This window comes from Salvia miltiorrhiza, chromosome 4, assembly GCF_028751815.1.
Source record: "Salvia miltiorrhiza cultivar Shanhuang (shh) chromosome 4, IMPLAD_Smil_shh, whole genome shotgun sequence".
Lineage (NCBI taxonomy): Eukaryota > Viridiplantae > Streptophyta > Magnoliopsida > Lamiales > Lamiaceae > Salvia > Salvia miltiorrhiza.
In genome coordinates, this window is record NC_080390.1 from 52072210 (window position 1) to 52088379 (window position 16170).

At 35.6% G+C, this 16170-nt stretch overlaps 1 protein-coding gene across 2 annotated transcripts; it reads right to left on the reverse strand.

The window, feature by feature from the left end:
- Window positions 1–1104: 1104 nt before the first annotated feature.
- On the reverse strand, window positions 1105–7762 carry LOC131020449 (mitochondrial outer membrane import complex protein METAXIN-like). Of its 2 annotated transcripts, none has more exons than XM_057949254.1 (7): window positions 7382–7762; window positions 6060–6238; window positions 4379–4713; window positions 3916–3992; window positions 3763–3823; window positions 2389–2548; window positions 1105–1634 (listed from the first exon to the last, which is right to left on the reverse strand). In XM_057949254.1, the coding sequence occupies exons 2-7, from the start codon at window positions 6220–6222 to the stop codon at window positions 1450–1452; spliced, it is 981 nt and encodes a 326-aa protein (XP_057805237.1). In that variant the 5' UTR covers window positions 6223–6238; window positions 7382–7762; the 3' UTR covers window positions 1105–1449. The 2 variants fall into 2 exon arrangements, with proteins under 2 accessions (XP_057805237.1, XP_057805238.1); XM_057949255.1 differs by having other exon boundaries at window positions 6060–6295.
- Window positions 7763–16170: the final 8408 nt, after the last annotated feature.

The window sequence follows — 16170 nt, forward strand, 5'->3', positions numbered from 1 at the left end:
GATAATCAACTTTTATTTTTCTTTACACAAACAATTTGACATCAATATTTCATTTAAAGCCACCCTTTATGTTCCACATCGACTTGGTCATGAATCATGATCCTATCTCCAATATGTATCTGGAGTACTCTCTTTCCTTACGAGGCCTTTTAAGGGGACGATGGGCTCAATTCTAATATGGTATCAGAGTAGACCCATATTCGATGTGGTATGTCTATTATGCGCATTGTAATAGCCTATGAGTCGTACCGACCTACACATGCGGGGCGTGTTAAACCCACCTTTTATATCCCACATCGATTTGGTAACAATCATGTCTTCGATATAAATTTGGAGTACCATCACCCTTTATAAGGCCTTTTAAGGAGATGATGTGCCTAATTATAATAGAAATAAATTCCTGCATATTCTAATCATGCATTCTTCTTCCAAGATATGTTCCAGTTTACCATGAAACCTTGACGGAGTCATGGTTTCAATTATTTTAATTATTTGAACAATAGATAATAAACATGTAAAAATACATGCTTCTAACTTAGATAGTGGTCTCATGCCTGTCATTAGGGGGACTAATTTTTGAGATAATGGCCAATCATTTTCACAGACAATAGTTGCTCTCGAGTACACAGTTTCATAGATAGAAAGCTATCTTCCCCAAAAAGTAACACAACCAGATAAATATCTAATCAGGATCAAAAGAATTTATGTGAGGGCTAAGCAAATTAAAGAAATGCAATAGTAGGAGCAGAATCCTTAGTTAACTCTTCGGTTAATACATTTTATCACGCACCTCAAATGTCATAGTCATAGAAATGCCTAAAATGGTTTACCTAGCATGCTCTCCCCATAATCATATACGGTTAAGAAGAAATAAAAACGGAGAATTAAAAAAAATAAGAACAAAAAAAAAATTCTTAAATTCCACATATTATCAAAAATTATGGTGGTGGTAGGAATACGTAATGCTATATCTAATTAATAAATTACAGTATGTTACCATTTGTGTCATGGTGTGACAACGGCTATCCAAATTGGTGAAGGTTATATCAACACCTTATAATAATATTAGATGCAACTTAGATGAATAATTTGCAAAATCACAAATATTTCAAGAGCATTTTAATACGAGACACTCAAGGTCAAACAACATCATCATCAATCGTACATTTGGACTACAGACATAAAGCAAACAATAATGAGTTCAATGTTGAAAGCAATTGACAGTTTCTCAATCCATCTCTGCCAATGGGCGAAATTGCATTTATGCTTATGCTCAACTTCTGTAGCTTAGTACAAGAGATGATTTAGTCTAAAACTCACTAGCATGCTTCTTCAGGAAAAGGAAACCCAATGACTTGCATATTTGCCGATTTTCTCAAACCCTAGCAAGTCGAACTAGAAAACACGAAAATTTGGAGACAAATAAATCTCTATCTGAGAGGTTAATTCCTACTCATAACCGAAGCTGTCATCATCATCACCAAGCTCTACTTCAGCATCATTAGATCCACCAAGAATGGAAAGGAAAATCAAAACAGCAACAAGCTGAGTAGCAAGAAAGTATTTAGCGCGTCTCCTGAACTTCTTCTCTTCCTCTGTCTTCTCCCTAGTAGGTTTGCTCTTTGGCTTCGAACCTAAATTTTGTCGCGAATGGGGTCAATTCTACGAAACATTCAAATAAAATACTAATACTGATGGAAGAAATTAAGTAACATTGGAAGACATACGAGTTATTTATAGGCAAAAGCAAGATACTATAATTTTTCTCCACTAAGTAGCTTTTTATCGTATTATAGGAATGCTGGTAGCATTTACACCAATAGTCATGACTAACCATGAAGTCACTCTAAGCTAATTCTAGAGAAGACAAAGACTTTAGGTGCAATGGTAACTGACAAACAGTCAAACACTCAACTAGAGGCAGGATCCTTTCGCGACAATGCTTCCCGAAATTAAAACAAGACATAGTTACTTCAAAATAAACCAGAAAAGCGATTAAAATAACCCAAAAATAGTACCTAGCACCAAACATATCTCTAGATACTAGTAGGTACTCCAACAGAAACCAAATTTAGCCTCAGAAGTTTCTCACAAGAGGTGTCTAATAGCTTCACTCCATGGTTTTTTGTAAAGCTACATTCAAGAAGGTATTTTTGTTTTGTCATTAGTGGGCGGCGGGCGCAAAGTTTATTGTTGATCGGGTATTTTCAAAGCTGTATAAAGAGAGCTCTCTATCATGTTTCAACAGTATGTTTCCAAGACCTTTAAGTATTGGATGAGAATGAATCAAGTTCAGACAATGTAGCAAAATGTATATATTGATCAAAATAGACAATATATGTCTAATTAGTAAAATTGGATAGCAACATAATTATAAGTGAGACTCACTCCAATATGAAGGGCCTCGTTTTGAAGCTGATGATGAGGGATCTGACTGAGGAACTGATGAAGATGACGAACTGGCATCTATGTACTCCAGTTTAAGATTCTCAGCATACTTCACAAGATTAGCATGACCCAAGAGCTTACTTCTTAGAACAGATGTTTCCTATTACAGGTAAGAACACATGAAAAATGTATGATTCAGCCACTATATATACCTATTAAAGGAACATGATTCAATATCTGTATCAACTAGTCAACCTAGTACCAAGTTGCTGAGAAAGTGTGGGCCACTCAACCATGCATACAGCACCAAATAAGCATGGCAACTTGTACACTTATATTTCAGGTTGAGGCATATATCTCAGACTTTGTTCTTTGCAGAAATACAAAATAGATAGGGAATTTTCACCGCACTGGATCCAAGCTTGCAGATAACAACAAAATCACTTATATTCTCAGATCTGCCAATTCATAAGATAAAGCACAAGAGCCTTGAATATAAAAGCTTTAATATTACATGGACTACTGCGACATCAAATCATCTGAGCCTCATGGTATCATAAATGCAGAAAGCCACAAAAAAGGGGCAGTTTTAAATAGTACGGGTTATTCATGATTGTAACAAAATCACCTTACTGTAAAATTTTATGTTATACCAAAAAAAACTATCTCTCAATATATACATACATACAGGGTGTGGTTCAAATGAGAATTTTCTTATTGTGAGAACTGTAGTAACTTATACGTTCAGTGCAGTAAATTGTATGTGTTGTGCAATAAATGCATACAATTTACGGCACTAAATGTATAAGTTACGCCAGTTCTGACAATAAGAAGGTTCTCATTTGAACCTTTTCCTATATATACATGTAGGAGTGGTTCAAATAAAAACTTCTTATTGTGAGAAGTGCAAGAACTCTTGCACTAAACCTATAAAGTAACTGCATGCACTGAACTCTACACTCAGCAAGTGTTGTGAATTTATCATAGGACTATAGGAGTTTAGTGTAATACTCAGCATGAACTTCACACACACAGCGAAAAATTGCGAATTCGCGATATATGACATGAAGTTAATTTATAGCACAAGGCGTACAATATACTGCACTGAAAGTATAACTTATCTAGTTCTCACAATAAGACGGTTCTCATTTGGACTCTTTCCTATGTACATATCTAAAAAGAAAACAAAACAAAATTCCAACTTTTAACAGATGACAGAATCTTAACAAGTAGAAAATAATCCACCAGTATGAGTTCATAATTCTGTATCTGACAATTGTAAAGCTCAATAGATTCCAAAAAACAGTAACTCACTTCAGAAAGGAAGTCTCCACTTACAATGATGATTCAAATATAACCATTAGAAGTACTCACAGGTAAAGCAAGAAGCGTAAACAGAGCATGCCCAAGGAAAACTGCATCCAAACTTGTTGGCCTGCATTGGAAACATTGTGTTATGCAGTATTACCACATATAAAACAAGAAAAGCAGCAGCCATTAAGGCTTACACAGAGCAAAGGAAATTACCTATCTTCAAAGAAAAAGGTTTGTTCTCCCAACCTAGCTGACAAAGCACTATATGCAACAGTTGCTCTTCGATATATCTGCATGTAAAAACAGCACAATAAGCCATGCTTGCACAAAATGCATAAGAAACTATGCATACATGTAGATATACATATGTGTGTGTCTTCTTGATATTGATAATAAGCATTTTTATTCATCGCGCAGACATTTACAAATGCTGAAAACCCAAATAGGCTAATCATATGTAATAACGTTAGGTTTTGATCTTGTTCCATCCAGAACCTTATAATTTGACGGATTTTCATGTATTCATTTGTGTACAGAATATACAGATGCTCGGTGTGCACATGGGCATTTGCAACATGCGTACACATGCATCCTCACAAGAGTGCACATATCAATAGAGAAAAACATCTTAAATCACACAAAAAAGTAGATGAGAAATACGTCCAAACAGAAATACCTCTTCTTCCCTTCTTTCTGCATTCTCTGATGTTATCCCAAGTAGTAGTTTCACCGCATAGACTTGCTTATAGTACAAAATCTTTCCTATTGGCCAAGGGAGATCAGAGTAATAAATCTTGTGTGCTGACTTGCCATCAGAACCCACCCATAGTTCATACAAGACTGCATCAGCAAGCCATGACTCAACCATCGCCTTAAATGATACCCATTCAGGTATACCACTCACCTCAGCATCCAAGTCAACAACGTCATCTTCCTTTAATTTCTGAAGGACCCCACCGTTCTCATTGTTATAAGCAACATAATCACCAGACTCAACAAAGGGTATCTGATCTGGAAGAGAGACGATGCATGTCTATTATTTCAGACATACATACTTAAAAAATATAATGATTTTCAGTGCATAAAAAGCAAAAACCAAAATATCATGTTTGGTGTTACTAATAGCAAGATCAATGCCTATATTGAAAGTCAATGGCTCCACCAAAGAAAAAAGAAGCCTTTTGGTCAAAAGAAAGATTCAAGAAGAACATGAATCTATTCCTTTTTCATTATAGAATCTCAACGTTCTTCCACAATAGCACATTGAACATCTAATGCTTTTCTAGACCTAAAAATTAAATATAGAATAAGCTATGCTATGATAAATATTCGATCACCTGATATTTGACTACGTATGGTAGCATCATAGACCATTATATGAGTCTCCCAACAAAAGCTAGTATTTCACTTACACAAATCTACTTAACAGAAAGTTTGTGACAAATCTCCAAGTGCCTTATTACTTTCATGATCAAGAAAGGGGAAAAAAGAAAGACAGAAGAAAGAGCCTGAATATTACAAAAAATACATAAAACATTAAGGAACCAAACAAAGTTGTGATTCTCGATTAAACAAGATGGAAACGGATGTCAATAAATGCCATTAGGTTTGCCATGGAATAATTAAGATAACTTCATTATTAGCTTCAACAGTTTTGCCATGAAATTATTATCATAATCTAGCCTGGTATTTGGACCGGCCATCAATATAACTAATCAAAGAACCAACAAAGATTTCTTTGCCAGTGATTTTGGAGAATTGGACATTTGAAATGTTTGCAGTATCAGTTCATCCGATACCAACTAGCTGGAGGCCTTAGATCTACTGTCACATTCAACATGCCCCACGTTCATTTCTTTTAAAAGAGATATGCTATATCTATAGTGTTCATTATAACAAATGTTGTTTGAAAGGAGATAGAAAAATAGCAACGTTCAAGCACAATCAACCGAAATCTTGCTAATTCCAACCGAAAAATAGCAGAATATGTTTTTTTTTTTAAGCAACTACAATAAATCCACAAATTCATAATCCAAAGGGAAGCATGGCAAAAGGCTCATCTTGTTGCTAGCAGTTTTTAGCCAATTCGGTATCACCCAATCGTGTAAACAGAATCACGAAGCAAGAACTATTTGTGTGCAAACGCGAGAATTGCCAAGTACCCAATACAAGGTTCAATTTTGCAGCGAAATTACAAACAATAATAAAGGTGTGAAAATATATAAAACCAAAAAACCATAAAGAATCAGAACCAACTAAATATAATTACTTGATAAAAGTCCCGAGAGCGAAATCTGCAGCAGAAATTCAAATGAAAAAAGAAAAAGTTCTGAAACAATTGAAAAGGAAGGAATTACCAGAATCAGGATGGATGAGATTGAATTCCAAAGTGAAAGGGATGTTGGCAAATTTAAGATAAATGTAAGCAGGCAGACAGTTGGGGCAAGCGGTGGGCAGCGAGAAACTGGGCTTTCTTGCCACAAGTGTCAGCGCCTCTCTTTGGCCTCTCCCATCTTCCATTGCTCCCACAGATTAACTAAGACAATATTGTTGGAATGCTTAATGTTACACCTTGAATCGGATTTTGATCTTACTGGACAAGAAAGTAATGAATTCGACTGTTAAACCCTAAACCGAACCGACCGGTTTACCGGTTAACCGGAACCAGTTAAGAGGAATTCCTCTAACCGAAAACCAAACCGGTTTTTCGACCGGTTAACCGATTAACCGGACCGGTTAATCGGTTAACCGGTCAAAACCGATTAATGCACTGGTTCTCAATTTGGTAGAATTAAAGATTTGAACTCATGACCTTTGAAAGAAAGAATGAGACCTTATCCACTACACCAATTCATTACTTGTGATAATTTATAACAACAAAAATATTATAGACACATGTAATTTATATTAAAAAAAAGAACAATGATAATAATTTAATTTCCAACCTAGACAACAATATTAACTCACATTATAGCCAAAACCCAAAAACAACAATAATACATAAGTTATTAAATTGACAATACTTGTCTAAACAATTTGCAGTACCCCAATTTATACTTGCTTTACTTTTCTTTCTACTTTTACAACTATATTATTTGTTTTATGGAATTGTGATCGACTGCCTGCTTTCCAATACCCCTATTTATACTTGCTTTACTTTTCTTTCTACTTTTACAATTATAGTTTTATAAGTATAAAGGGTAGCACCTATTCGCTAGGCTCTACTCATATAATTTAATTTCATCAATTATGCAAGTCAAATTCCCACTTTTATTTCATAATACTAATCTTAATTATATGTGGGTGTGTTGGAGTTGGAGGATACAGCATGCAAATCTTAATTAGTTCCAGAAATTACATACTTTCTTAATAATTTACTTATTTAGTTTTCAACATATATATACAGCTTCACACCCAAAATTCAATCAAATACTACACTTTGCAGCAAACACCATATATTTCACCATCATTAAACAGCAAAACTCAATCAGGCGTGTCAAATAAAATTACATATTTGATATTTTTATAAGGTACAACAGCAACTCCTATACGAGCAAGCTAACAACTTGAACAATAAAATGTATATATGAAATATATGAACAATAAAATATATATGGAGGAGCTGCTTGTGGCTGAGTGAACACTTAAACTAAAGTAAAGTAAACTAAAGTAAACTCACTTTGTAACAATGGAGGAGCTGCTGCTGACGGAGGGAAAAACGAGGGAAGAGGCGAGCCTGGCGAACTGAGCGACGCCGGCAAAGTGCTGCTGCTTCCTGCTGCTGCCGGAGGGAGGAACCAGGCGGAGAAGGCGCCGGTGCTGCTGCTGCCTGCTGCTGCCGGAGGGAGGAACCAGGGGTCCAGGCGGAGAAGGCGCCGGTGCCGGTGGGAGGCGGGGATGGGAGGCCGGAGGGAACCGTGGAGGAGGCGGGCTGCGGGTGGAAACAGGACAGGAAGGCCGAAGGTGGGGATGGGAGGCGGCTGGAACAGTTGGGTGAGAGAAGTGGGAACTGGGAAGGAACCGCACGCACGCAGCCTAAAGTTCTAAACCCTATTGTATTGGCTATTACCCTAAATTAATTAATTAAAAAAAAAAACCGGTTAATCGGTTTAACCGGTTAACCGACCGGTTAAACCGATTAACCGGTTTACTGGGAAAGTGCTAACCGATAACCGAACCGAACCGGGAAAAATCGGTTATCACCGATAACCGATTTTTTCGGTTCGATTACGGTTTTAACCGAAAAACTGCCACCGGTTTACCACCCCTACTTATTTCAATATTTCGTTTAGGAATTGTAATCTCAAATTTGTATAAGAAAAATCCTATAATTATTTGTTTTTTCTTGTACTCTCCCCTCAAGAAACATCTCCCTAAAATTAGGATCGTAAACTAATCAAATATTTTTATTCAATTCAGTATTCGATTCGAAATTATGATATTCGTATTTAAAAATATTCGATTCGATTGAATTAGTATTCAAATATAAATATGAAATTATGATATTCGATTAGATTTAATTCAATGTTCGTAGATACCTAATTAAATATTTAAATATTATATATATATGTGTGTGTGTGGATGGGTTAAAATAAAGGGCAAATAGCGCCAAAATCCCTATAGTTTCCCCGAATTCACATTTTTCCCGTGACTTTTAAAATTCTTGTTAAAATCCTTGAACTTAATTCCGTTTCTCGTTTTTCCCATAAAATTGATCGGCAATATAACTAATGCTGACATGGCAGTCGGAAAGCCACGTAGGATTAAGTTTCCGGCGAAACAAACAACATAGTTTAAGCTAAACCCTAAACGACGTAATTTTATGCATATTTAGGGAATTAAATGCAATTCAATCGAAAAATTGAGGGCAAAATCAAATTAGGGTTCTTGAGAAAAACACACCCTATCCATGTCTTTGTCTTCATCATCCCGCCGGAACTTCGCCTCTGCCACCGCCATCTGTTACCACTGCTCTCTCCGACCTCAAATCTCTTCTCCACCTCTCTGCCACCGCCCTCTGATCCCTCCCAACACCAATCCACGCAGAAACCTCCACCACCGCTGCTACTTTCGTCCCCTGCCCTTTCAACACTAACCACCGAGTGCGCCGATTTCGATGAAGAACCTTTGGCCGGAAGCTGCCGTGCAGGATTTTATTCGGTTTCTTCCGTCGGAGATTTAGGCAATTCGTGGTGAAATTGAATCATGGAGCAGTGGTTTCCCCGCTGCTTACTCTTCGAGAATTTTGCTTGCGATTCTGACGGCGATGACAGAGAAGGAGTAAGAAAGGACTGTTCAATTGTGTATGAAACAACGATGTTTTGGTCCTAATTTAATGACTCAGCACAAGCTTTCCACATAGGTGACACGTCAGTGCAATTAGTTGTCGGAAAACGTCATTAAGGGAAAAATGAGAATCAGAATTAAGTTCAAGGATTTTAACAAGAAATTTAAAGGTCAAGGGAAAAATGCGAATTCGGGAAAACTATAGGGATTTTGGCGCTATTTGCCCTAAAATAAATTATGAAGTATATTTCAACCTTAGAATGTAAAATTACGATGAATTCATCACATTGTTGGATGAACTTAATTTATATTCACAAATATTTAATTATATATGCATTAAAGTCATTTTTCACAATTTTAAAAGTAAAACTTGACAGTTTATAAAATGAAAATTTTAAACTGAAGTCATTTTTTCACTACAAGTCGCGCTTCTTCATTGCGATTGTAAACTAATCAAATAATTCGTATTCGATTCGATATTCGAATTTTGATATTTGTATTCGATAAATATTCGATTTGAAATATATATATTCGATTTGATTCGATTCGTGATTCGTTCACAACCCTACCTAAGATGACAAAAAAAAAAAACACACACACACACACAAAAAAAAGCTAGTTGTAAATTAGGTGGGTGGAAAAAAGATTTCACAAGTCAGAATAAGTGATGACAATTAGTAAAATTATTTTTTCAAGAAGGGATGAGTCCACTAGCGATAATTTCATGTCTCATGAGTATATATATGATAATCATAAGAGTGATACTTAGAATTATTTTTAAAAATGAACTATAAATATGTTTTTGTGGATTGACCACAAAAAATATGAAGATGTTTTGTGAACGAAGGAAGTAAATATTATGAAAGAGAAAACATACGAACAAAATTAATAATGCATGCACCATATTATTATCATAGTATTTAATATAATGCATTAATATATTTGTCATATGAGTGTTGTCATATAATACATTGTTCGAAATGATATATTAAAATTACTTAAGTTTTATAGAAAATTATATTTTTCGAGAGAATGGAGAATAACGAACAAATAAATAAATTTTATGAACATAACAACATAACTCATGACAGACGTATTTAATAAATATAGTGAAATTCTCGCCACCTTTAGGATTCGAAACCAGGCCAAATGTTTGTTCATACAGTATATAGATTTGTTCATAAAAATTATTGACTTGTTCGTTATTTTGGCCCATTCTTCATTCTTTGAATATTTAGCATTCACCATGGATCCATTCTCTCTCTCTATATAGAAAGGTTCAACGTAGAATGCTAAATATTTAAAGAATAGAGAATGCGTGGAAAAAAAATGAACAGATCTATAATTTTGATGAACAAATCAATGTACCGCATGAACAACATTTTGGCCTGGGTTCAAATCCTGAGGGTGGCGAGATTTTCACTATTTTTACTAAATACGTCTATTCATTAGTTATATTGATTTGTTCGTAAAATATATAGATTTATTCATTCTCTCGAAAAAGATAATTCTCTATGGAACCTAACCATATATATAGGCTAAAATAAGAGCATTTCTTAAGATATAAAATAAGAATCATTTTCAGCCCTTAGATAATCAAGATCTACGGTTGATTCGTAATCCTGTAGGATGAATTTATGATCCTGAGTTCGAATCCCAAAGGTAACAAAAATTAATTTTTCACAATTCATACCTTTATACAGCGAATTCATACGTGTTCTACATAAAATTCATACATTAAAAATTGCTCTTATTTCTTATTTTAAAATGTGATATCACAGTAGCCCACCCTATACTATATATATGTAGTCATGTTATTTTTTCATTCTTAGCACTAATTTCCTACTTTGGCCAATTTGCTACACTATTCCAATTGTTGTACAACTTATCTACTACAAACACCAATTATATTTTTATCATATTCCTACTCCTGCTCTAGACTACTCTACTACATCAAAAGAAGGTAAGACATGTGGTGGATAAATGAAATAAAATCCTTGTGTCTTGAAAATTCTAAATCTGTAATATGTAACGCGTGTTTATGCATCTACTCGATACTCGTTTACTCGCTTCCAAATATCGATAGATTGTAAAATAATTCTAAATTAAATCCATAGATTTAATTCGTTTGCTCATATAATATCTAAATTAAATTCGAAGATTTAATTTTCCTCACAAGCCGAAATAATCCACGACTCAAGTAAAATAATAATAGTAATTATAAATAATAATAGAAATAACATTTCTAATAAATAACATGACTTTGCTAAGTCAGTTATAAATCTGAAATAAAAATTATTGATTGTTTCAATAATCCTTATCGCGGTTTCTCACGCGAAGATAACAGACATAAATAAAATAATAACTCTGCTTCCAATAATATATATAATTCAATTCAGAATCATAAGCTGAAATCAAATCATAGATAATTACCGAAAGATGCAATAATTAATTATCGCATTGTTGATTTTAAAAACTAAAAGAGCGGGTTATTACAAAATATTTTACGGTTAACTATGGAGGTGCCTTCAATTGGGCAACCATAAAATGATGTATAGATATTATATTAATAATTTTGATTTTTTTAGAATAAAGTTATTGTGTCATGTAGAACTTCTCTTAGATAAATTCGAATGGGAGGTTTAACTCTTGAAAATCAATTTGATGGATTAAATCTCAATTTGCTTAATTTTAATTGGCGATTTCACTATTGTTCAAGCTATATTTTATTGAATAACTTAGCATGTTATATCATTTAAATTTGAAATTAGTAATAGGCGTAAACTCTTAGCATATTTTATTGTTTAAAACTATGTTTTAAGGAATATATGTGAAATAGAGTACGTTCTAACTTGTTTTAAGTAACAAATTAGTAATTATTATTTTTTTATTTTCGTAATGGACATCCATTCATTCATAATATATAGTACATGCAGAAAAATCAACTGACCGCCCGGCAAAGTGGCCTCGAAAATATGGCCGGCAATCGGTCATCGCAGACGATGTAGTTCATTACCGGCCACATTTTTCCGACCACTTCTCCGGGCGGCTAGAGGATATTCGTGCATTATAACATATTACCTATTGGATTTTGACATTTAATTCCCTCTAGATCATATATTTATATTTTTATTATATTTTGTGTTGATGGATTAAAATACGATATATTTTACGGTTAAGTATGGAAGTGCCTTCAATTGGGCAACCATAAAATGATTTATAGATATTATATTAATAATTTTGATTTTTTTAGAATAAAGTTATTGTGTCATGTAGACTAGAGGTTTCAAACGGTATAGGTCGGGCCGGGCCGGCCCGAACCCACCGAGTTTTGACTTTTATCGGGTCGGGTCTGGCCGGCCCAAAATCAAATCGGGCTGCAAAATTGTAGGCCCAGCCCCTATCGGGCCATCGGGCGGTCGGGCCAAACCCGTCCTTTTTTTTTGAATTTTTTTGTTATAAAAATAATTTAAATTAGAAAGATTAACTAACTTCATGAATTTAAATAGCCTATTACTATTAGTATATTAAATATATATCACTTGTGAAGCAACGAATCGAAGTAAAATTATGTAGAAATAAATAACTCCATGAATTTAAAAAGTTGTACGAATCGAAATCATATTAAATAGAAATTAATTAAACTAAATAATCTGACCTCCACACGTAAGCCATGACCTTAATTGTCAAAAAAACCATAATTGTCAATAAACCAAATTTCTTTAAATCAGATTTCTTATTTTGCAAACCATAAATCTCAAGCAAGTCGTATTACTTACCGTATGTGCAGCGGTAGAGGCCTATGGTTCAGAATTCAGATTGGAGATTTGGATGGATCGATGTGCAGCGGCGCTCAGATTTCAAATTAGCAATAGCGATTAGGATTTAGGGTATTACCATATTAGGTACTGCTAGGGCTTTAACTTTTAAGATTTTAATTTTAATATTTATGATTTTTAAAATATATAATTTAAATATTAATTAATTAATTTCAAGTGGGCTAAAAAGCCCGAAAACCCCGGGCTTTTTAGCCCGAAAACCCGATAAGCCCGACGGGCTCACTGGACAAACTTTTTAGGCCCATGTTTTTATGGGCCTCTATTTTCAGAGCCCAACCCAGTCCTAAACCCGGGCGGACCGGGCCGGGCCGATTTTGACAGCTCTAATGTAGACCTTCTCTTAAAAAAATTCGAATGGGAGATTTAACTCTTGAAAATCAATTTGATAAGATTAAATCTCAATTTGCTTAATTCTAATTGGCGATTTCACTATTGTTCAAGCTAGGGGTGGAAAATCGGGTAGCGGGTATCGGGTATACCCTCACCCGTCCCGATACCCGCGCGGGGATGGAATGTATCTACATCAAAACACAGGATCTCAACTCACTAAATTGTCAGCTAGGAGCTATACATTCTATTAATACCATAAAAGTACCACATATGGCCACTCCATAATTCCCTCCAGTAGATTACATAAAGCTATCCTTCATTCTCTTCATCCTCGAGCAGATGCACCCTGGGCTGTGTAGCAGCGGAAGGCCGTGTGGTGCATAACATCAAATGCCTATCAATGATCCTCGTTGAGACTGAAGCACCGCACTGCATCTCGTTGCGAAGACATCCCATCTTATACTGCGAGATGCTCGTCAGTCACAGAGGAAACACCATGAACATTTCCAACAATCTCATTGGCGGTTCGTAATACTGATAAGACGATGATCCAGCCTCGGAGATAATCCTCGATCCTAGAGGCTGATCAAATACTAATCCAGCCTCCGCAACAAAGATAATCCTCAATCCTGGAGGATGATCAAATGCTAATCCAGCCTCCGCAACAGAGATAATCCTCTATGCTGAAGGATGATCAAACGCTAATCCAGCCTCCGCAACATAGATAATCCTCTATGCTGGAGGATGATCAAATGCTAATCCAACCTCCGGAACAGAGTGTGGGGCCTGTGGGCACTGCCGATAAGATGCGTGACTCGTAAGCTTATCCATCAATAGTTTCATATTTTCTTAATGTGACCGGTTAGCCGACTGAAGCTCACTAACATTAGCCCGCAATGTCTTCATCTTTGTCAACATTTGTTGCACTAATCCATACAAATTTGGTTGGTCACTCTCCAGTCGGCTTTTTCGCTGACCTCCATGATTGTTGGCTCTTCCATTCCTATTGTTTCTTGTAGTAGGGTTATTTCTCCCTTCCAAGAGCCTTCCGCAACACCGGCCATTCGGGCTATGGCATCAACCCTGTCGTTGTCCTCTTGTGGAATTTGTTCGATCGTCAATTGAGTTCAAAATTTTAGTATGCCACTAAGTTAGGGTGCTTTGCAAAATTAGGCCACATTTTTTTTGGGCTTGCAAATTTGGGTCATTTATTATTAATTTTGGCGTAAGTGAGCCACATTTGTGGACGATGGGGCTATAATGTGATTCAGTACTTACGCCGAAATTAATAATAAATGGCCAAAATTTGCAAACCTGAAAAAATATGGCCTAATTTTGCCAAGCGCCCTAACTTAGTGTCCTACAATTTTTTTTGAACTTAATTAAATTGGTGGCTAACATTTGATTTTCACGATCCATTTCGCATAGTTCGCAGCATTAATTAACACATATGAGAATGAGTGTAAATAAAAGAAATTTGAGAAAAATTAAAATAATGAGATTTTAGATTGTCATATAGAAGAAAAAATTAATATTTTCCTATTATATAGTATAAGATGTATTTTTATAAATAAATACTTATCAATGATCCTCGTTGAGACTGAAGCACCGCACTGCATCTCGTTGCGAAGACATCCCATCTTATACTGCGAGATGCTCGTCAGTCACAGAGGAAACACCATGAACATTTCCAACAATCTCATTGGCGGTTCGTAATGCTGATAAGACGATGATCCAGCCTCGGAGATAATCTTCGATCCTAGAGGCTGATCAAATACTAATCCAGCCTCCGCAACAAAGATAATCCTCGATCCTGGAGGATGATCAAATGCTAATCCAGCCTCCGCAACAGAGATAATCTTCTATGCTGAAGGATGATCAAACGTTAATCCAGCCTCCGTAACATAGATAATCCTCTATGCTGGAGGATGATCAAATGCTAATCCAACCTCCGGAACAGAGTGTGGGGCCTGTGGGCACTGCCGATAAGATGCGTGACTCGTAAGCTTATCCATCAATAGTTTCATATTTTCTTAATGTGACCGGTTAGCCGACTGAAGCTCACTAACATTAGCCCACAATGTCTTCATCTTTGTCAACATTTGTTGCACTAATCCATACAAATTTGGTTGGTCACTCTCCAATCGGCTTTTTCGCTGACATCCATGATTGTTGGCTCTTCCATTCCTATTGTTTCCTGTAGTAGGGTTATTTCTCCCTTCCAAGAGCCTTCCGCAACACCGGCCATTCGGGCTATGGCATCAACCCTGTCGTTGTCCTCTTGTGGAATTTGTTCGATCGTCAATTGAGTTCAAAATTTTAGTATGCCACTAAGTTAGGGTGCTTTGCAAAATTAGGCCACATTTTTTTCGGGCTTGCAAATTTGGGTCATTTATTATTAATTTTGGCGTAAGTGAGCCACATTTGTGGACGATGGGGCTATAATGTGATTCAGTACTTACGCCGAAATTAATAATAAATGGCCAAAATTTGCAAACCTGAAAAAATATGGCCTAATTTTGCCAAGCGCCCTAACTTAGTGTCCTACAATTTTTTTTGAACTTAATTAAATTGGTGGCTAACATTTGATTTTCACGATCCATTTCGCATAGTTCGCACCATTAATTAACACATATGAGAATGAGTGTAAATAAAAGAAATTTGAGAAAAATTAAAATAATGAGATTTTAGATTGTCATATAGAAGAAAAAATTAATATTTTCCTATTATATAGTATAAGATGTATTTTTATAAATAAATACTTATCAATGATCCTCGTTGAGACTGAAGCACCGCACTGCATCTCGTTGCGAAGACATCCCATCTTATACTGCGAGATGCTCGTCAGTCACAGATGAAACACCATGAACATTTCCAACAATCTCATTGGCGGTTCGTAATGCTGATAAGACGATGATCCAGCCTCGGAGATAATCTTCGATCCTAGAGGCTGATCAAATACTAATCCAGCCTCCGCAACAAAGATAATCCTCGATCCTGGAGGATGATCAAA

Coding starts and splice junctions, on each gene's coding strand:
- LOC131020449 (XM_057949254.1), bottom strand. CDS start 6,222: ATGGAAGATGGGAGAGGCCAAAGAGAGGCGCTGACACTTGTGGCAAGA. Junction 3,993..4,378: donor CAGAAAGAAGGGAAGAAGAG/GTATTTCTGTTT, acceptor TTTTACATGCAG/ATATATCGAAGAGCAACTGT. Junction 1,635..2,388: donor ACGAGGCCCTTCATATTGGA/GTGAGTCTCACT, acceptor GACAAAATTTAG/GTTCGAAGCCAAAGAGCAAA.